The 23,261-nt window shown below is 46.8% G+C and overlaps 1 protein-coding gene across 2 annotated transcripts in view; it reads right to left on the bottom strand.

Annotated features, from left to right (window-relative positions):
- UBASH3B (ubiquitin associated and SH3 domain containing B) overlaps window positions 1-23,261 on the bottom strand; it is a 195,709-nt gene that overhangs the window by 12,305 nt on the left and 160,143 nt on the right. For both annotated transcript variants that reach the window (XM_088481811.1, XM_088481812.1), the window contains exons 10-13: window positions 22,669-22,761; window positions 17,932-18,076; window positions 14,720-14,826; window positions 3,264-3,373 (exon numbers count right to left, since the gene is read on the bottom strand). In XM_088481811.1, coding sequence (XP_088337937.1) covers window positions 3,264-3,373; window positions 14,720-14,826; window positions 17,932-18,076; window positions 22,669-22,761 — 455 coding nt within the window. The remainder of the gene's footprint in view (window positions 1-3,263; window positions 3,374-14,719; window positions 14,827-17,931; window positions 18,077-22,668; window positions 22,762-23,261) is intronic.

Below are 23,261 nucleotides of genomic sequence, written 5' to 3'. Positions count from 1 at the left end.
CCCATATAATAGACGTCTATAATAGACTGCAGTGCTGCCCATATAATAGACGGCTATAATAGACTGCAGTACATGACACCGTCTGTGCTGCCCATATAATAGACGGCTATAATAGACTGCAGTGCTGCCCATATAATAGATGGCTATAATAGACTGCAGTACATTACACCGTCTGTGCTGCCCATATAATAGACGGCTATAATAGACTGCAGTACATTACACCGTCTGTGCTGCCCATATAATAGATGGCTATAATACACTGCAGTACATTACACCGTCTGTGCTGCCCATATAATAGACGGCTATAATAGACTGCAGTACATTACACCGTCTGTGCTGCCCATATAATAGACGGCTATAATAGACTGCAGTACATGACACCGTCCGTGCTGCCCATATAATAGACGGCTATAATAGACTGCAGTACATGACACCGTCTGTGCTGCCCATATAATAGACGGCTATAATAGACTGCAGTACATTACACCGTCCGTGCTGCCCATATAATAGACTGCAGTACATGACACCGTCTGGTGCTGCCCATATAAATGACGGCTATAATAGACTGCACTACATGACACCGTCTGTGCTGCCCATATAATAGACGGCTATAATACACTGCAGTACATGACACCGTCCGTGCTGCCCATATAATAGACGGCTATAATACACTGCAGTACATGACACCGTCCGTGCTGCCCATATAATAGACGGCTATAATACACTGCAGTACATGACACCATCCGTGCTGCCCATATAATAGACGGCTATAATAGACTGCAGTACATGACACCATCTGTGCTGCCCATATAATAGACGGCTATAATAGACTGCAGTACATTACACCGTCTGTGCTGCCCATATAATAGACTACTATAATAGACTGCAGTACATTACATCGTCTGTGCTGTCCATATAATAGACGGCTATAATAGACTGCAGTACATGACACCGTCAGTGCTGCCCATATAATAGACGGCTATAATACACTGCAGTACATGACACCGTCCGTGCTGCCCATATAACAGACGGCTATAATAGACTGCAGTACATTACACCGTCTGTGCTGCCCATATAATAGACGGCTATAATAGACTGCAGTATATTACACCGTCTGTGCTGCCCATATAATAGACGGCTATAACAGACTGCAGTACATGACACCGTCTGTGCTGCCCATATAATAGACAGCTATAACAGACTGCAGTACATTACACCGTCCGTGCTGCCCATATAATAGACGGCTATAATAGACTGCAGTACATGACACCGTCTGTGCTGCCCATATAATAGACGGCTATAATACACTGCAGTACATTACACCGTCTGGTGCTGCCCATATAATAGACGGCTATAATAGACTGCAGTACATGACACCATCCGTGCTGCCCATATAATAGACGGCTATAATAGACTGCAGTACATGACACCGTCTGTGCTGCCCATATAATAGACGGCTATAATAGACTGCAGTACATTACACCGTCTGTGCTGCCCATATAATAGACGGCTATAATAGACTGCAGTGCTGCCCATATAATAGACGGCTATAATAGACTGCAGTACATGAGACCGTCCGTGCTTCCCATATAATAGACGGCTATAATAGACTGCAGTACATGACACCGTCCGTGCTGCCCATATAATAGACGGCTATAATAGACTGCAGTGCTGCCCATATAATAGACGGCTATAATAGACTGCAGTACATGACACTGTCTGTGCTGCCCATATAATAGACGGCTATAATAGACTGCAGTGCTGCCCATATAATAGATGGCTATAATAGACTGCAGTACATTACACCGTCCGTGCTGCCCATATAATAGACTGCAGTACATTACACCGTCTGGTGCTGCCCATATAATAGACGGCTATAATAGACTGCAGTACATTACACCGTCTGTGTCGGCAGCAATGATGGGCGAGGACACATCTGTAAATGGCGCCAGAGGCCGCAATTACAGGCAATTCCCTGATGACGGGCAGGTGCAGGTATTGTAGTGAGATTAGGTCCTGATACTGGGCAGGGGGGGGGCTATATTATTACAGTCCCGGTGCCCCCTGCCTGAGGCTAAACGGATCAGTATTATAGGAGAGAGCAGAAACGCTGGAATGAAGGGACAATGTGATCCGGCAGCGTTAGTAGCTCAGTCCCCGAGAGATGGAGGCTCTGCCGATGTTTGCTCATCTGAGCGATTACCGGTGACCCGCGCATGTGTCTGAATCGCACTCCGCATGCCTAAAGTTTCATTACCGGTGTTTTTGAAGTGAGGATTATAATTGACGGGCAGGGACCGTTAGTGGGCGGCAACAGGAAGGTGGCGACTCAAACGCAGGTATATGCCACGCCCATTTCCAGGTGTCTCTTCCTGCGTCCGGGATCCCATACGCAGTTAAAATGGCTCCAGTATCTCGGTTCCCGCGCCCATTCTGCGTGACCATAGGGTTACTCAGAGGAGCGATTATCCTTTGATGTGGGACCGATGTTGCGTCTTTGTACGCAGTTGTTTGGATTTGCGAAGCCGTCGGCGAGCGTCTCAATACAAATCCCGGCGGCTATGACATTTGCCTATTTTCGCACAGTCGCTGTGTACAGATTTGTGGCGGCGGCATTAGCGCCCGTCTATGGATCAGGCCCTTACGCATTTTCAGTCGCATACATAAACCAGAGGTTCCTTCCCAACAGTTCAATGTTGGAAGGAGGCACAGGTCGAGCGCCGGAGGTGAGCGCGACCGAAAAGGGGGTGTGGCTCTATTGAAACAGGGACGGAGCCTGGCGGCTTCCCCCAGTTTTCGTCACTTTGGGGGCATGCCCAGCACTCTCCGAGGTGCTGGGCAGCCCCCAGGCAGTCCGTTCACACGAGAACAGAGCATCTGTTCTCCTCCTGTAGAGCAGCGGCGTGTGCTCCCCCCAACTTCCCCCCCACCGCGGGACACTGCGGCCAGCGGGCGGGACAGCAGGACAGTCCCAGAAAAACTGGACTGTCCCACTGACTGCGGGACAGTTGGGAGGTATGGGTATGGTGTGCGAGTTACCCACAGCAGCACTCAGACATTACAGCACCTGTGTATCACCCTAGGAGAGATGCTCTGCACAAGCTCTGCTACAGGTGTATAATGTACTCGTAGCCACCAATGTCATTAGTCAGGGCCTGGACACAGCAAAAGAGCCCGGGAACAGCACTGCGCTGGGCGTAAATCAGTAACCCCAACCTCATTTACCACAGCCAGCAGCCCAGCGTTACCCCTCAGCTACTCACCTTTCTGACAACCTGCACAAAGTCCTTGGCGTTCTGTAGGGCGAGGCCCTGCAGCTGGCGTGTACAGGCTTCCAGGGAGGAGGCGTGAGCCACGATGAGGATGTTGTTACCTGCGGAGCAGAGTACAGGGGAGAAATCTCAGTGAGGACAGCAGCACAGGCTTTGCAAATCCTGAGACACTATAGAGGCCTGGTCACTACAGAGCGCTATTTAGGATGGCAGCTGAGATTACGCACGCAGTTCTGCTGCAAAAATATGCTAATGTCTGCAACTGCTCACCCGGCATAGAGACACCCACTACTGCTATCTCACATCTGTAATACCTCACAGTCCTGTGTATACATCAGTAACATCAGCCACAGCTCAGCCACCATAGAGACGCCCACTACTGCTATCTCACATCTGTAATACCTCACAGTCCTGTGTATACATTTGTAACATCAGCCACAGCTCAGCCAGCATAGAGACGCCCACTACCGCTATCTCACATTCTTAATACCTCACAGTCCTGTGTATACATCAGTAACATCAGCCACAGCACAGCCAGCATAGAGACGCCCACTACTGCTATCTCACATTCCGTAATACCTTACAGTCCTGTGTATACACCTGTAACATCAGCCACAGCTCAGCCAGCATAGAGACGCCCACTGCTGCTATCTCACATCTGTAATACCTCACAGTCCTGTGTATACATCTGTAACATCAGCCACAGCTCAGCTAGCATAGAGACGCCCACTACTGCTATCTCACATCTGTAATACCTCACAGTCCTGTGTATACATCTGTAACATCAGCCACAGCTCAGCCAGCATAGAGACCCCACTACTGCTATCTCACATCTGTGATACCTCACAGTCCTGTGTATACATCTGTAACATCAGACACAGCACAGCCAGCATAGAGACACTCACTACTACTATCTCACATCTGTAATACCTCACAGTCCTGTGTATACATCTGTAACATCAGCCACAGCTCAGCCAGCATAGACACCCACTACTGCTATCTCACATCTGTAATACCTCAGTCCTGTGTATACATCTGTAACATCAGCCACAGCTCAGCCAGCATAGAGACCCCACTACTGCTATCTCACATCTGTGATACCTCACAGTCCTGTTTATACATCTGTAACATCAGCCACAGCACAGCCAGCATAGAGACACCCACTACTACTATCTCACATCTGTAATACCTCACAGTCCTGTGTATACATCTGTAACATCAGCTACAGCTCAGCCAGCATAGAGACGCCCACTACTGCTATCTCACATCTGTAATACCTCACAGTCCTGTGTATACATCTGTAATATCAGCCACAGCTCAGCCAGCATAGAGACACCCACTACTGCTATCTCACATCTGTAATACCTCACAGTCCTGTGTATACATCTGTAATATCAGCCACAGCTCAGCCAGCATAGAGACACCCACTACTGCAATCTCACATCTGTAATACCTCAGTCCTGTGTATACATCAGTAACATCAGCCACAGCACAGCCAGCATAGAGACGCCCACTACTGCTATCTCACATCTGTAATACCTTACAGTCCTGTGTATACATCTGTAACATCAGCCACAGCTCAGCCAGCATAGAGACGCCCACTACCGCTTTCTCACATCTGTAATACCTCACAGTCCTGTGTATACATCTGTAACATCAGCCACAGCATAGAGACGCCCACTACCGCTATCTCACATCTGTAATACCTCACAGTCCTGTGTATACATCTGTAACATCAGCCACAGCTCAGCCAGCATAGAGACGCCCACTGCTATCTCACATCTGTAATACCTCACAGTCCTGTGTATACATCAGTAACATCAGCCACAGCTCAGCCAGCATAGAGACACCCACTACAGCTTTCTCACATCTGTAATACCTCGCAGTCCTGTGTATACATCTGTAACATCAGCCACAGCTCAGCCAGCATAGAGACGCCCACTGCTATCTCACATCTGTAATACCTCACAGTCCTCTGTATACATCAGTAACATCAGCCACAGCTCAGCCAGCATAGAGACACCCACTACTGCTTTCTCACATCTGTAATACCTCGCAGTCCTGTGTATACATCTGTAACATCAGCCACAGCTCAGCCAGCATAGAGACACCCACTACTGCTATCTAACATCTGTAATACCTCACAGTCCTGTGTATACATCTGTAACATCAGCCACAGCTCAGCCAGCATAGAGACCCCACTACTGCTTTCTCACATCTGTAATACCTCACAGTCCTGTGTATACATCTGTAACATCAGCCACAGCTCAGCCAGCATAAAGACACCCAGTACTGCTATCTCACATCTGTAATACCTCACAGTCCTGTGTATACATCTGTAACATCAGCCACAGCTCAGCCAGCATAGAGACGCCCACTACTGCTATCTCACATCCGTAATACCTCACAGTCCTGTGTATACATCTGTAACATCAGCCACAGCTCAGCCAGCATAGAGACGCCCACTGCTGCTATCTCACATCTGTAATACCTCACAGTCCTGTGTATACATCAGTAACATCAGCCACAGCACAGCCAGCATAGAGACGCCCACTACTGCTATCTCACATTCCGTAATACCTTACAGTCCTGTGTATACACCTGTAACATCAGCCACAGCTCAGCCAGCATAGAGACGCCCACTGCTGCTATCTCACATCTGTAATACCTCACAGTCCTGTGTATACATCTGTAACATCAGCCACAGCTCAGCTAGCATAGAGACGCCCACTACTGCTATCTCACATCTGTAATACCTCACAGTCCTGTGTATACATCTGTAACATCAGCCACAGCTCAGCCAGCATAGAGACCCCACTACTGCTATCTCACATCTGTGATACCTCACAGTCCTGTGTATACATCTGTAACATCAGACACAGCACAGCCAGCATAGAGACACTCACTACTACTATCTCACATCTGTAATACCTCACAGTCCTGTGTATACATCTGTAACATCAGCCACAGCTCAGCCAGCATAGACACCCACTACTGCTATCTCACATCTGTAATACCTCAGTCCTGTGTATACATCTGTAACATCAGCCACAGCTCAGCCAGCATAGAGACCCCACTACTGCTATCTCACATCTGTGATACCTCACAGTCCTGTTTATACATCTGTAACATCAGCCACAGCACAGCCAGCATAGAGACACCCACTACTACTATCTCACATCTGTAATACCTCACAGTCCTGTGTATACATCTGTAACATCAGCTACAGCTCAGCCAGCATAGAGACGCCCACTACTGCTATCTCACATCTGTAATACCTCACAGTCCTGTGTATACATCTGTAATATCAGCCACAGCTCAGCCAGCATAGAGACACCCACTACTGCTATCTCACATCTGTAATACCTCACAGTCCTGTGTATACATCTGTAATATCAGCCACAGCTCAGCCAGCATAGAGACACCCACTACTGCAATCTCACATCTGTAATACCTCAGTCCTGTGTATACATCAGTAACATCAGCCACAGCACAGCCAGCATAGAGACGCCCACTACTGCTATCTCACATCTGTAATACCTTACAGTCCTGTGTATACATCTGTAACATCAGCCACAGCTCAGCCAGCATAGAGACGCCCACTACCGCTTTCTCACATCTGTAATACCTCACAGTCCTGTGTATACATCTGTAACATCAGCCACAGCATAGAGACGCCCACTACCGCTATCTCACATCTGTAATACCTCACAGTCCTGTGTATACATCTGTAACATCAGCCACAGCTCAGCCAGCATAGAGACGCCCACTGCTATCTCACATCTGTAATACCTCACAGTCCTGTGTATACATCAGTAACATCAGCCACAGCTCAGCCAGCATAGAGACACCCACTACAGCTTTCTCACATCTGTAATACCTCGCAGTCCTGTGTATACATCTGTAACATCAGCCACAGCTCAGCCAGCATAGAGACGCCCACTGCTATCTCACATCTGTAATACCTCACAGTCCTCTGTATACATCAGTAACATCAGCCACAGCTCAGCCAGCATAGAGACACCCACTACTGCTTTCTCACATCTGTAATACCTCGCAGTCCTGTGTATACATCTGTAACATCAGCCACAGCTCAGCCAGCATAGAGACACCCACTACTGCTATCTAACATCTGTAATACCTCACAGTCCTGTGTATACATCTGTAACATCAGCCACAGCTCAGCCAGCATAGAGACCCCACTACTGCTTTCTCACATCTGTAATACCTCACAGTCCTGTGTATACATCTGTAACATCAGCCACAGCTCAGCCAGCATAAAGACACCCAGTACTGCTATCTCACATCTGTAATACCTCACAGTCCTGTGTATACATCTGTAACATCAGCCACAGCTCAGCCAGCATAGAGACGCCCACTACTGCTATCTCACATCCGTAATACCTCACAGTCCTGTGTATACATCTGTAACATCAGCCACAGCTCAGCCAGCATAGAGACGCCCACTGCTGCTATCTCACATCTGTAATACCTCACAGTCCTGTGTATACATCTGTAACATCAGCCACGGCTCAGCCAGCATAGAGACGCCCACTGCTGCTATCTCACATCTGTAATACCTCACAGTCCTGTGTACACATCAGTAACATCAGTCACAGCTCAGCCAGCATAGAGATGCCCACTGCTGCTTTCTCACATCTGTAATACCTCACAGTCCTGTGCATACATCTGTAACATCAGCCACAGCACAGCCAGCATAGAGACACCCACTGCTATCTCACATCCGTAATACCTCACAGTCCTGTATATACATCTGCCACATCAGCCACAGCTCAGCCAGCATAGAGACACCCACTGCTATCTCATATCTGTAATACCTCACAGTCCTGTGTATACATCTGTAACATCAGCCACAGCTCAGCCAACATAGAGACACCTACTACTGCTATCTCACATCTGTAATACCTCACAGTCCTGTGTATACATCAGTAACATCAGCCACAGCTCAGCCAGCATAGAGACGCCCACTACTGCTATCTCACATCCGTAATACCTCACAGTCCTGTGTATACATCTGTAACATCAGTCACAGCTCAGCCAGCATAGAGACGCCCACTACTGCTATCTCACATCTGTAATACCTCACAGTCCTGTGTATACATCTGTAACATCAGCCACAGCTCAGCCAGCATAGAGACCCCACTACTGCTATCTCACATCTGTGATACCTCACAGTCCTGTGTATACATCTGTAACATCAGCTACAGCTCAGCCAGCATAGAGACGCCCACTACTGCTATCTCACATCTGTAATACCTCACAGTCCTGTGTATACATCTGTAATATCAGCCACAGCTCAGCCAGCATAGAGACACCCACTACTGCTATCTCACATCTGTAATACCTCAGTCCTTTGTATACATCAGTAACATCAGCCAGCATAGACACCCACTACTGCTTTCTCACATCTGTAATACCTCACAGTCCTGTGTATACATCAGTAACATCAGCCACAGCTCAGCCAGCATAGAGACACCCACTGCTGCTATCTCACATCTGTAATACCTCACAGTCCTGTGTATACATCTGTAACATCAGCCACAGCTCAGCCAGCATAGAGACACCCACTACTGCTATCTCACATCTGTAATACCTCACAGTCCTGTGTATACATCTGTAACATCAGCCACAGCTCAGCCAGCATAGAGACGCCCACTACCGCTTTCTCACATCTATAATACCTCACAGTCCTGTGTATACATCTGTAACATCAGCCACAGCATAGAGACGCCCACTACCGCTATCTCACATCTGTAATACCTCACAGTCCTGTGTATACATCTGTAACATCAGCCACAGCTCAGCCAGCATAGAGACGCCCACTACCGCTTTCTCACATCTGTAATACCTCACAGTCCTGTGTATACATCTGTAACATCAGCCACAGCATAGAGACGCCCACTACCGCTATCTCACATCTGTAATACCTCACAGTCCTGTGTATACATCTGTAACATCAGCCACAGCTCAGCCAGCATAGAGACGCCCACTGCTATCTCACATCTGTAATACCTCACAGTCCTGTGTATACATCAGTAACATCAGCCACAGCTCAGCCAGCATAGAGACGCCCACTGCTGCTATCTCACATCTGTAATACCTCACAGTCCTGTGTATACATCTGTAACATCAGCCACAGCTCAGCCAGCATAGAGACGCCCACTACCGCTTTCTCACATCTGTAATACCTCACAGTCCTGTGTATACATCTGTAACATCAGCCACAGCATAGAGACGCCCACTACCGCTATCTCACATCTGTAATACCTCACAGTCCTGTGTATACATCTGTAACATCAGCCACAGCTCAGCCAGCATAGAGACGCCCACTGCTATCTCACATCTGTAATACCTCACAGTCCTGTGTATACATCAGTAACATCAGCCACAGCTCAGCCAGCATAGAGACACCCACTACAGCTTTCTCACATCTGTAATACCTCGCAGTCCTGTGTATACATCTGTAACATCAGCCACAGCTCAGCCAGCATAGAGACGCCCACTGCTATCTCACATCTGTAATACCTCACAGTCCTCTGTATACATCAGTAACATCAGCCACAGCTCAGCCAGCATAGAGACACCCACTACTGCTTTCTCACATCTGTAATACCTCGCAGTCCTGTGTATACATCTGTAAAATCAGCCACAGCTCAGCCAGCATAGAGACACCCACTACTGCTATCTAACATCTGTAATACCTCACAGTCCTGTGTATACATCTGTAACATCAGCCACAGCTAAGCCAGCATAGAGACCCCACTACTGCTTTCTCACATCTGTAATACCTCACAGTCCTGTGTATACATCTGTAACATCAGCCACAGCTCAGCCAGCATAGAGACGCCCACTACTGCTATCTCACATCCGTAATACCTCACAGTCCTGTGTATACATCTGTAACATCAGCCACAGCTCAGCCAGCATAGAGACGCCCACTGCTGCTATCTCACATCTGTAATACCTCACAGTCCTGTGTATACATCTGTAACATCAGCCACAGCTCAGCCAGCATAGAGACGCCCACTGCTGCTATCTCACATCTGTAATACCTCACAGTCCTGTGTACACATCAGTAACATCAGTCACAGCTCAGCCAGCATAGAGATGCCCACTGCAGCTTTCTCACATCTGTAATACCTCACAGTCCTGTGCATACATCTGTAACATCAGCCACAGCACAGCCAGCATAGAGACACCCACTGCTATCTCACATCCGTAATACCTCACAGTCCTGTATATACATCTGCCACATCAGCCACAGCTCAGCCAGCATAGAGACACCCACTGCTATCTCATATCTGTAATACCTCACAGTCCTGTGTATACATCTGTAACATCAGCCACAGCTCAGCCAGCATAGAGACACCTACTACTGCTATCTCACATCTGTAATACCTCACAGTCCTGTGTATACATCAGTAACATCAGCCACAGCTCAGCCAGCATAGAGACGCCCACTACTGCTATCTCACATCCGTAATACCTCACAGTCCTGCGTATACATCTGTAACATCAGCCACAGCTCAGCCAGCATAGAGCACATTGTAATACCTCACAATCCTGTGTATACATCTGTAACATCAGCCACAGCACAGCCAGCATAGAGACACCCACTACTGCTATCTCACATCCGTAATACCTCACAGTCCTGTGTATACATCTGTAACATCAGTCACAGCTCAGCCAGCATAGAGACGCCCACTACTGCTATCTCACATCTGTAATACCTCACAGTCCTGTGTATACATCTGTAACATCAGCCACAGCTCAGCCAGCATAGAGACCCCACTACTGCTATCTCACATCTGTGATACCTCACAGTCCTGTTTATACATCTGTAACATCAGCCACAGCACAGCCAGCATAGAGACACCCACTACTGCTATCTCACATCTGTAATACCTCACAGTCCTGTGTATACATCTGTAACATCAGCTACAGCTCAGCCAGCATAGAGACGCCCACTACTGCTGTCTCACATCTGTAATACCTCACAGTCCTGTGTATACATCTGTAATATCAGCCACAGCTCAGCCAGCATAGAGACACCCACTACTGCTATCTCACATCTGTAATACCTCAGTCCTTTGTATACATCAGTAACATCAGCCAGCATAGACACCACTACTGCTATCTCACATCTGTAATACCTTACAGTCCTCTGTATACATCAGTAACATCAGCCACAGCTCAGCCAGCATAGAGACGCCCACTACTGCTATCTCACATCTGTAATACCTTACAGTCCTGTGTATACATCTGTAACATCAGCCACAGCTCAGCCAGCATAGAGACGCCCATTACCGCTTACTCATATCTGTAATACCTCACAGTCCTGTGTATACATCTGTAACATCATCCACAGCATAGAGACGCCCACTACCGCTATCTCACATCTGTAATACCTCATAGTCCTGTGTATACATCTGTAACATCAGCCACAGCTCAGCCAGCATAGAGACGCCCACTGCTATCTCACATCTGTAATACCTCACAGTCCTGTGTATACATCTGTAACATCAGCCACAGCACAGCCAGCATAGAGACACCCACTGCTATCTCACATCCATAATACCTCACAGTCCTGTATATACATCTGCCACATCATCCACAGCTCAGCCAGCATAGAGACACCCACTGCTATCTCATATCTGTAATACCTCACAGTCCTGTGTATACATCTGTAACATCAGCCACAGCTCAGCCAGCATAGAGACACCTACTACTGCTATCTCACATCTGTAATACCTCACAGTCCTGCGTATACATCTGTAACATCAGCCACAGCTCAGCCAGCATAGAGCACATTGTAATACCTCACAGTCCTGTGTATACATCTGTAACATCAGCCACAGCACAGCCAGCATAGAGACACCCACTACTGCTATCTCACATCCGTAATACCTCACAGTCCTGTGTATACATCAGTAACATCAGTCACAGCTCAGCCAGCATAGAGACCCCACTACTGCTTTCTCACATCTGTAATACCTCGCAGTCCTGTGTATACATCTGTAACATCAGCCACAGCTCAGCCAGCATAGAGACCCCACTACTGCTATCTCACATCTGTAATACCTCACAGTCCTGTGTATACATCTGTAACATCAGCCACAGCTCAGCCAGCATAGAGACGCCCACTACTGCTATCTCACATCTGTAATACCTCACAGTCCTGTGTATACATCTGTAACATCAGCCACAGCTCAGCCAGCATAGAGACGCCCACTACTGCTATCTCACATCTGTAATACCTCACAGTCCTGTGTATACATCTGTAACATCAGCCACAGCTCAGCCAGCATAGAGACGCCCACTACCGCTTTCTCACATCTTTAATACCTCAGTCCTGTGTATACATCTGTAACATCAGCCACAGCTCAGCCAGCATAGAGATACCCACTGCTATCTCACATCCATAATACCTCACAGTCCTGTATATACATCTGCCACATCAGCCACAGCTCAGCCAGCATAGAGACACCTACTACTGCTATCTCACATCTGTAATACCTCACAGTCCTGCGTATACATCTGTAACATCAGCCACAGCTCAGCCAGCATAGAGCACATTGTAATACCTCACAGTCCTGTGTATACATCTGTAACATCAGCCACAGCACAGCCAGCATAGAGACACCCACTACTGCTATCTCACATCCGTAATACCTCACAGTCCTGTGTATACATCTGTAACATCAGTCACAGCTCAGCCAGCATAGAGACGCCCACTTCTGCTATCTCACATCTGTAATACCTCACAGTCCTGTGTATACATCTGTAACATCAGCCACAGCTCAGCCAGCATAGAGACACCCACTACTGCTATCTCACATCTGTAATACCTCACAGTCCTGTGTATACATCGGGAACATCATGTAACATCGACCGCTCACGCACAATTACAGCAGCCCTAACCTCGTCGCACGCACACAAGCTGCATATGCCGTTGCAGTGGCTATTTTATGTACGCCCTGGAAATGGCGTTCTAACGGACAGTCATGCCTGTGTTTCTCCAACCACTCTCCCGGCACCACCCCCAAACGCTGATATCACATCACTCACTCTGCGATGGCTTTGTATCTGCGTGCGCGATCGCGATACTGACCCGTGCACTGAGAAGCAGGTGCAGTACGCACCATCGGCTGATCTACGGACATGGTTGCATTGCGACCTGTGATGAATTAGGCCCTATGTATGAATTAGGCTGCACCCTCAGAGGACTTTAATATACTGGCTTGTACATTACAAAATACATTGCTTTACCTTCCTAGTTCTTTATTTATAGGGAGTGACGTATAGGTGCTGTATAGTACTGTACACAGACTCATAGTACAATGCATAGAGGAATTAGCAGTAAGGCCTGGACAGGCCAATACTATCACATCATCTGGACATGTACATATGTGCCCATTACACTTAATGCGGGAGCACCGTGTTACTCAGTAGTGCTGAGCGTCTTTTTTGTGCGACTTTTTTACCTTCAAATGCATCTTATTTGCACAGCGAATAGTTAGCACAAGCGGCTTCTGCTGATTACAATGATATGCAGCATGCCTATGTTCTATGGACCTCATTCAGACCCGCTCGCAAGCAGGTCGATGGTGAGGGCCTGCGCACGCGCAGCGCTCGCACTGTGCGTGCGCAAGCCCCGGAGCGAGTGACAAATGGACTCGCTCAGGGGCTCGCTACAAAAGGGGCGGCTGTCGATGTTGATCGACAGCTCGCCCCGTTTTGTAGGCGGGGTGGGGGGATGGCTGGGCAAATGGAGGCGTTGCTGAAGGACCGCCTGCCATTTGTAGGCGGCCCTACTGACATCACCAGTGATGTCAGTAAGGAGCTTCCTGCTCTGTTAGAGCAGGAAGCTACCTGGGGCTTTCTGTAGACGAGACCCTACCACAAGGGTCTTGTCGCAAGCTCCGATGGTCTCGAACATCGTGACCATCACCTAGTCACTCGCTAAAGCTGTGGGTGGTAACTCACAGCTTAGCGAGCGGCAAGGAGGCCGCCTTTCAAAAGAAAAGCGGCCGCCCTCATTCAGAGCGAGCGCTCGCTTTTTCTGAGCGGCTCTGAATGAGGTCCTGTGTGCGTGACTGCCGGTGTATCTGCGTGCTAAACGCTACGTTACAGTGTTACAGCCGCTGACACAATAACGTAGCATTTCACATGTTTGTGCTACATATTCGCATCGCTGTAAAAATAAGACGCAGTTTAAGGTAAAAAGTCGCACGTAAAGACGCTCGGTGCTACCGAGTCACGCCACGGTATGGCGTGACTAGAAGGGCTGTTTAACGCACAAGGAGGCTAGATGTATGAGGACACATCTGTAAGATCCCTTTAGTGCCAATAACGGATGTGGGGGTCTATTGTTGGGTGAACATTATCACCGGGTCCTGACGTCCCATCCTGAAGCAGGGTCTCACCTTTGCTCTTACACTCGCTCAGGATGTCCCGGGTCACCTGGAAGCTGCGGCTCATGTAAGTGTCATACGTCTCCGATACCACCAGCTTGCTGATGGAGAAGTGAGGTCTGGGGGGGGGACATGAACAGCTCTCATGTAACAAACATCACACAGCAAGAGATGGATGACAGATTGTATCTGCAAAATATACACGTTCAGTTACCTACAGACTGCGGACGGGAACACAAGTAGGAAGCATTCGGCTATAGCGACACTGCAATAAACGATGAACACTCCAGACTTTTAACTGTAGATGAGTTATGTTTGAATCAGACATGTACTGTAAATGGATTTAATTTCTTAATTCAGTGTTTAGAGGGGAGGTGGGCATTACAAGTGTCTGCCAACCCCTAGACAGAGGAATAAAATCCAAAACATGAAAGTAGCTGCAGTACCACTCATGACCACCAGCAGGCGATAGAGCAGGGGTCAGGGAACTTTTTTACCTTTTACCCCAAAATATATTTAGATACGCCGACGTTACCTCCTTGATTTGAAAGGAAGGAAATCCTATAGCAGTGCCCCCATAGTTATGCCCCTGTAGCAGTGCCCCCATATAATGCCCCTGTAGTAGAGCCCCCATATAATGCAAATGTAGCAGTGCCCCCATATAGTGCCCCTGTAGCAGTCACCCCATATAGTGCCCCTGTAGAAGTGCCCCTATATAATGCCCCTGTAGCAGTGCCCCTGTAGCAGTGCCCCCATATAGTGCCCCTGTAGCAGTGCCCCCATATAGTGCCCCTGTAGCAGTGTCCCCATATAGTGCTCCTGTAGAAGTGCCCCCATATAGTGCCCCTGTATCAGTGTCCCCATATAGTGCTCCTGTAGAAGTGCCCCCATATAGTGCCCCTGTAGCAGTGTCCCCATATAGTGCCCCTGTATCAGTGTCCCCATATAGTGCCCCTGTAGAAGTGTCCCCAAATAGTGCACCTGTAGCAGTGCCCCCATATAGTGGCCCTGTAGAAGTGCCCCCATATAATGCCCCTGTAGCAGTGTTCCCATATAATGCCCCTGTAGCAGTGCCCCCATATAATGCCCATGTAGCAGTGTCCCCATATAATGCCCCTGTAGCAGTGTCCCCATATAATGCCCCTGTAGCAGTGCGCCCATATAGTGCCCCTGTAGATATCGGATAGAGAATCCTGTCATTGACCCACATATTATTGTATAATGTAGTTTGTACACTATACTAGGGCGGGATTTATTAAGAACCTTATAGGGGCTGATTCTGAGTTACAGGCAGCTCCGTCTGCGTAGGAACTTGGCGATTCTTAGACCGCGCATGCTTTGGAGCCTGAACATGGAGCTTAGAATGGCTTCATTTGATTCAGAATATTTAGCATCTCAGTAATATCTCCATTTGTGGCTGAGTAGTCGTAACAGCGCGGGAAATGGGGCGTTCACATGTAAGGTGAGTGCGCCTAGGGCGTGTATACGGAATTGCGGGCTAACCGGAGGTGAGCGTACGCAGAGATCTGTCTGATATCGGCGGGATCTCTGGCTACAGGGATAGGGCTGGTGCGAATGCACGCTGAGGAATATGGCGGCTACCATCGCTAACATGCTGTACGGGTGGGGGCGCTGCGTTTGCATAAATATGGCCGCCTCTGAATACAGGTGTAAATCCGCATTTATCTGTAACACGGAAAAGAGAACTTGGATGCCGGCCCTTTGTCTTCTGAGCACCAGAAGTTACAGTCACCAGCCGCACTGAGGGGTACATAGAGGGCACCTGCCGACTTTTGTAGGTACCAGGCCCTGCGTACAGGTGCGGCCCCAAATACAGCCAGGAAAGTGCAGCTGAACATGAGAAATACATAGTAGGAATATCCTGCTGGCTGGACAGGGATAATGAGAGTATTAATTTATGCTGCAGGGGAACTAAGAGCTGATTAATTAGCAGCCATATCAATAGAGGATTTACGGAGCACATGGAGCACATCTGATAAGCCGCTGATTCATGCCCCTCATCAGCCCCCCGCAGTGCAGAACATTAAATCGGTATTACTATATCGCCATGCTGAGTTCTTACCTCTCCCGCTGGGGTAAAGACTCCATAATGATGTAACATTTTCTGTGCTACCTCTCACTTTTCTGCGATACCCACCACAATTGTGTGTCCTGGGGCAGAGGCTTTGTCCATGCCATGCCTCCCCCAACCTGGCACGGGGGCTCCACGGCTTCGGCAATTCTACCATTATCAACTACTGAGCATTACTTTGTAACAACGTAGATAACTCTCTGGTATGAGCAATAATAACCCCTCTGGGGCATTACCATGGGAAAATAGCGGGCACTTGTCACCCAATCGCAGTGGAGGCAGCATCCAGCCCATCAGTTCACCAGGGATTAGTTCTATCGCAGAGGTAGGAAGTACTTAGGAGCTCGTTCAGACCCGGACGCTAAGCTGCGCCCTCTCGCTGCTGTCAGGGGCCGGGTATGTAAATTCCGCGATCGCACGGCCAGGCTAAAGGACGCCCTCTATGTCTTAGAGAGTGACGGCAGAGTGAGCGCATGCCGGTGTAATGACGCTCACTTTTCTTTCTTAGTACACGTCATCTCCAGGAAGTGTACGATTAATCAGAACCATCGAGAGCCATCGGAGCTGCACACAGCGCTTGAGGTAGACCCTTCCCCGCCGCAAGCACTGCGATCACTGCAGGCTGAAATACAACCAAGTGATGTGTACAATGACGCTTCAATGCTAATTACGGATGCCAATTAAACGCCGTTTTGATGGCCACCACTCCCCTGTTCACAAGCACCCACAAACCCGTTACCACCCACAAACGGCACTGTCATTCAAAGTAGCGCTCAGTCTGTGTACAACAAGCGCATGATTCCCATCGCACTGGCTTGCGTACGCGCACTGCGATGCTTGCGCAGACGGACGACAATCGCCCATAGCGAGCGTCCGCAGCTTAGCGCCCGGGTCTGAATCGGGCCTTTAGTGCCTCAACAATGCCCCAGTCGCCTGGGGGAGATCCTTCCACCCCCCCACCCCGGCTGCTGGTAATTGTGAAGTATTGGAGAGCACACATAGGATGAGGTTCTAGGTCAGGGAACTGCCCCAGGATCTAGAGCAGAGTATCACTACATACAGACTTATCATTATACAGGACACTATATATACACAGTACGGTCACCGGGGCTAGTGGAGATTAGATTTGTACCTGTACGTTGTATCAACACTTAAATTTGCAGCGGCTAATTCTGTGGGCGACAGCCAGGCGGGGAGAGCGTTGCCAGACACCCACTTGGTCCATTCAAATAATCCAGGTTCAATGCGAATCTTTCCCTTATTTTCTTGCTTGAGCCCTTGAAGACATGAAGTGCAGCAGATATAGATTATATATATATATATACATATATATATATATATATATACACACACACACACACGGAATACTGGTATCTTCATCACAGTGTAATTAATCAGTGTGAAAACCTAAACACTCAGCGCTTACCTTTACCTGATTTCTGTACCTATACAACCGTAGATAGCGTGTACGTCTACAGTTCTGTATGTAACCAAATGTAATTGTAATATATAGGAAATAAAAATAATAATAATAAGTATAAAGCCAATGATATAATATATAGGATGTCAAGCAATAAGAATTTATGCAAGATAAACCAGCATACGATATATGGAAAAAACTAAATATAAACCATGTATCTGATAAAAGACAAATTTATTGAAGTTTATCAAGTAAACAGAAAAATATAAAAAAATCCCAAGCATGCAAGGGAACGGGGTCTGTAGCGACAACTATTTCTAATCACAATTATGGAATAGAAATAATAAGGGAATATCCCTTAGTATAGGAGTATTTTATAAAGGGTATAAAATAGGGGGGGGGGGGGAATCTGACCTAATTTGAATGCAATCCAAAAGACCAGACTATACTGGTACTAAAAACATAACATTGGCTTTGAAGGGGCATTCCCCCACAGACATTACAGGACATTACAGGACTTTATCCACCTGTTGGACACAATTGAACCTCTTCACTGTGTATATGTAAATATTTACTACAGGGTGAGTAAAACGCTACTCGGCGTATCCCCCTGTGCACTGACTGACAGTGTCTTCTATACGTCTATGTTATATGTTAAACTTCAATAAATTTGTCTTTTATCAGATACATGGTTTATATTTAGTTTTTTCCATATATCGTATGCTGGTTTATCTTGCATAAATTCTTATTGCTTGACATCCTATATATTATATCATTGGCTTTATTCTTATTATTATTATTTTTATTTCCTATATATTACAATTACATTTGGTTACATACAGAACTGTAGACGTACACGCTATCTACGGTTGTATAGGTACAGAAATCAGGTAAAGGTAAGCGCTGAGTGTTTAGGTTTTCATTGGTGCATATTTTAAGTGAGGTACGTAGTGCCTTCACCACACACAGCAACTACCAATATTTTACCCCTTTGTTTTATAATTAATCAGTGTGCCCTCTCCCTCACAGACAGATTCAGAATGGGCGTAATGTCATTACCTGTAGCATGGATACAGGGCTTCCTTACACTATATACACTGTATATTATAGTCACAATCAGCCTACTAAAAACAAGCTGGGACTAACCCCGCAGAGCTGAATCCATAAGACCAGCTGATAAATCGCACATGTGTAGGAGGGGAGGCATCGGCAGCGGTTTGGGCTATCATTATATATCCCACCTCCCGGTGCTCTATCTATGCTGGGTGAGGCGAAGTTATGGCTGAATTATTGTATGTTCAATGCAGAAATGGCATACAGTGGGCTGATGATTAATGCAATTATATAGCACTTCCTCTCTATGCCCGCAAAGGGTTTATTAACGGTTCAGGGCGAAACTGCTGACTGCACTACATGGCCGAGATCCCGGTATGTCCCTATGGCAGTAATCCATCCACGTGAAGCCAATTTCTTGTCTCCCTTACTACCTCTATGACTACCCGTAAGATGTAGCACCCAGAAATCCATTAATTACATGTATACACAGTTTTCTAAATATAATGTTACCCTTTAACAAAATCTAGAAGAGTAAAGAGGGTCAAAGAACCTTTTAGATCAGACATAACCAGCATGCATTTCTTGCCATTAGTTGTAAGGTAACAAAACAGTCGCAAGTTGCCTAAAGCAGCCTTGGATAATTTATATACTGTAATCTCTGGTCAGAGTGTTCTGGAGAGGTCTGAGGTATAAATAACCCTGTAATCTCTGTCTAGAGTGTTCTGGAGAGGTCTGAGGTATAAATAACCCTGTAATCTCTGTCTAGACTGTTCTGGAGAGGTCTGAGGTATAAATAACCCTATAATCTCTGGTCAGAGTGTTCTGGAGAGGTCTGAGGTATAAATAACCCTGTAATCTCTGGTCAGAGTGTTCTGGAGAGCTCTGAGGTATAAATAACCCTGTAATCTCTGGTCAGAGCGTTCTGGAGTGGTCTGAGGTATAAATAACCCTGTAATCTCTGGTCAGAGTTTTCTGGAGAGGTCTGAGGTATAAATAAACCTGTAATCTCTGGTCAGAGTGTTCTGGAGAGGTCTGAGGTATAAATAACCCTGTAATCTCTGGTCAGAGTGTTCTAGAGAGGTCTGAGGTATTAATAACCCTGTAATCTCTAGTCAGAGTGTTCTGGAGAGGTCTAATTGATAAATAACCCTGTCATCTATGGTCAGAGCGTTCTGGAGAGCTCTGAGGTATAAATAACCCTGTCATCTCTGGTCAGAGCGTTCTGGAGAGGTCTGAGGTATAAATAACCATGTAATCTCTGGCCAGAGTTTCTGGAGAGGTCTGAGATATAGATAACCCTGTAATCTCTGGTCAGAGTGTTCTGGAGAGGTCTAATTGATAAATAACTCTGTAATCTCTGGTCAGTGTTCAAGAGAGGTCTGAGGTATAAATAACCCTGCAATCTCTGGTCAGTGTTCTGGAGAGGTGTGAGGTATAAATAACCCTGTAATCTCTGGTCAGAGTGTTCTGGAGAGGTCTGGTATAAATAACCCTGTAATCTCTGGTCAGAGGGTTCTGAAGAGGTCTGAGGTATAAATAACCCTGTAATCTCTGGTCAGAGCGTTCTGGAGAGGTCTGAGGTATAAATAACCCTGTAATCTCTGGTCAGAGAGTTCTGGAGAGGTCTGAGGTATAAATAACCCTGTAATCTCTGGTCAGAGTGTTCTGGAGAGGTGTGAGGTATAAATAACCCTGTAATCTCTGGTCAGAGTGTTCTGGAGAGGTCTGAGGTATAAATAACCCTGTAATTTCTGGTCAGAGGGTTCTGGAGAGGTCTGAGGTATAAATAACCCTGTAATCTCTGGTCAGAGCGTTCTGGAGAGGTCTGAGGTATAAATAGCCCTGTAATCTCTGGTCAGAGTGTTCTAGAGAGGTCTGAGGTATTAATAACCCTGTAATCTCTAGTCAGAGTGTTCTGGAGAGGTCTAATTGATAAATAACCCTGTAATCTCTGGTCAGTGTTCTAGAGAGGTCTGAGGTATAAATAACCCTGCAATCTCTGGTCAGTGTTGTGGAGAGGTCTGAGGTATAAATAACCCTGTAATCTCTGGTCAGAGTGTTCTGGAGAGGTCTAATTGATAAATAACTCTGTAATCTCTGGTCAGTGTTCAAGAGAGGTCTGAGGTATAAATAACCCTGCAATCTCTGGTCAGTGTTCTGGAGAGGTGTGAGGTATAAATAACCCTGTCATCTCTGGTCAGAGTGTTCTGGAGAGGTCTGAGGTATAAATAACCCTGTAATCTCTGGTCAAAGCGTTCTGGAGAGGTCTGAGGTATAAATAACCCTGTAATCTCTGGTCAGAGTGTTCTGGAGAGGTATGAGGTATAAATAACCCTGTAATCTCTGGTCAGAGTGTTCTGGAGAGGTCTGAGGTATAAATAACCCTGTAATCTCTGGTCAGAGGGTTCTGGAGAGGTCTGAGGTATAAATAACCCTGTAATCTCTGGTCAGAGCGTTCTGGAGAGGTCTGAGGTATAAATAACCCTGTAATCTCTGGTCAGAGTTTTCTGGAGAGGTCTGAGGTATAAATAAACCTGTAATCTCTGGTCAGTGTTCTGGAGAGGTCTGAGGTATAAATAACCCTGTAATCTCTGGTCAGAGTGTTCTAGAGAGGTCTGAGGTATTAATAACCCTGTAATCTCTAGTCAGAGTGTTCTGGAGAGGTCTAATTGATAAATAACCCTGTAATCTCTGGTCAGTGTTCTAGAGAGGTCTGAGGTATAAATAACCCTGCAATCTCTGGTCAGTGTTCTGGAGAGGTCTGAGGAATAAATAACCCTGTAATCTCTGGCCAGAGTTTCTGGAGAGTACTGAGATATAGATAACCCTGTAATCTCTGTTCAGAGTGTTCTGGAGAGGTCTAATTGATAAATAACTCTGTAATCTCTGGTCAGTGTTCTGGAGAGGTCTGAGGTATAAATAACCCTGTAATCTCTGGCCAGAGTTTCTGGAGAGGTCTGAGGTATAAATAACCCTGTAATCTCTGGCCAGAGTTTCTGGAGAGGTCTGAGGTATAAATAACCCTGTAATCTCTGGTCAGAGCGTTCTGGAGAGGTCTGAGGTATAAATAACCATGTAATCTCTGGTCAGTGTTCTGGAGAGGTCTGAGGTATAAATAACCCTGTAATCTCTGGTCAGTGTTCTGGAGAGGTCTGAGGTATAAATAACCCTGTAATCTCTGGTCAGTGTTCTGGAGAGGTCTGAGGTATAAATAACCCTGTAATCTCTGGCCAGAGTTTCAGGATAACCCTGTGATCTAGCAAATAATGAAATAAAATGGGAACTTTTGCATCTTAAATCATGACAATGGCAGCGAGCGGCCTCATTATACCTGTCATACTGACCGCCTAATCTATATATCACTGAAGATGGTGACGCCAATCACCTACTCACCTTTCAGTATGTTGTGTGCAGTTTGTACACAGCGCAAAGACGGGGAACAATACACAAAATCTACAACAGTGTTACTCTCCAGCAAAGCTTCCCCTGTAATACACAAAACACTCATCACATATCAGCCAGACAAAGCATACGTGTACAATTTTCCCAACACCCCATCAATCAATGTATTACAGCTGTGTAACGAGAGTAAAGACAGCTACATAGATCGTCTCGTGTGTTATAGCCAGATACTATACAGCCACATGTACCCCTGATCCCGGGTGATTTCTGCTGCATGCACACTGTAACTTCACACCAGTTTGGATGGACATGTGTTTCCTGACATGTAAAGGCAGCTTTAGCCCAGATGTATCAGGAGTCGGCTTTGTCGGGCAAAAAACTAAACACGTGTGTTGCAAACTGTACACGTTGTATTTGCATATCATTGTATTAGTAACAATCGCTGCTTTGTACGGACTGCAAATGACGTGTGTATGCATATTTAAATTGTCAAGTTCATTTTAGACTGAAGCACTGACACACCGTGCTGTATGTGTAACTTAATATGTGCGTCTAGCATGTAACACACAGCACACGTGTTACTT

Source organism: Taudactylus pleione, unplaced genomic scaffold (assembly GCF_031769625.1).
Source record: "Taudactylus pleione unplaced genomic scaffold, aTauple2 ptg000278l, whole genome shotgun sequence".
In the NCBI taxonomy this organism is placed as follows: domain Eukaryota; kingdom Metazoa; phylum Chordata; class Amphibia; order Anura; family Myobatrachidae; genus Taudactylus; species Taudactylus pleione.
The sequence above is the reverse complement of the archived record's forward strand: the minus strand, read 5'-3'. Positions and strand labels throughout refer to the sequence as shown.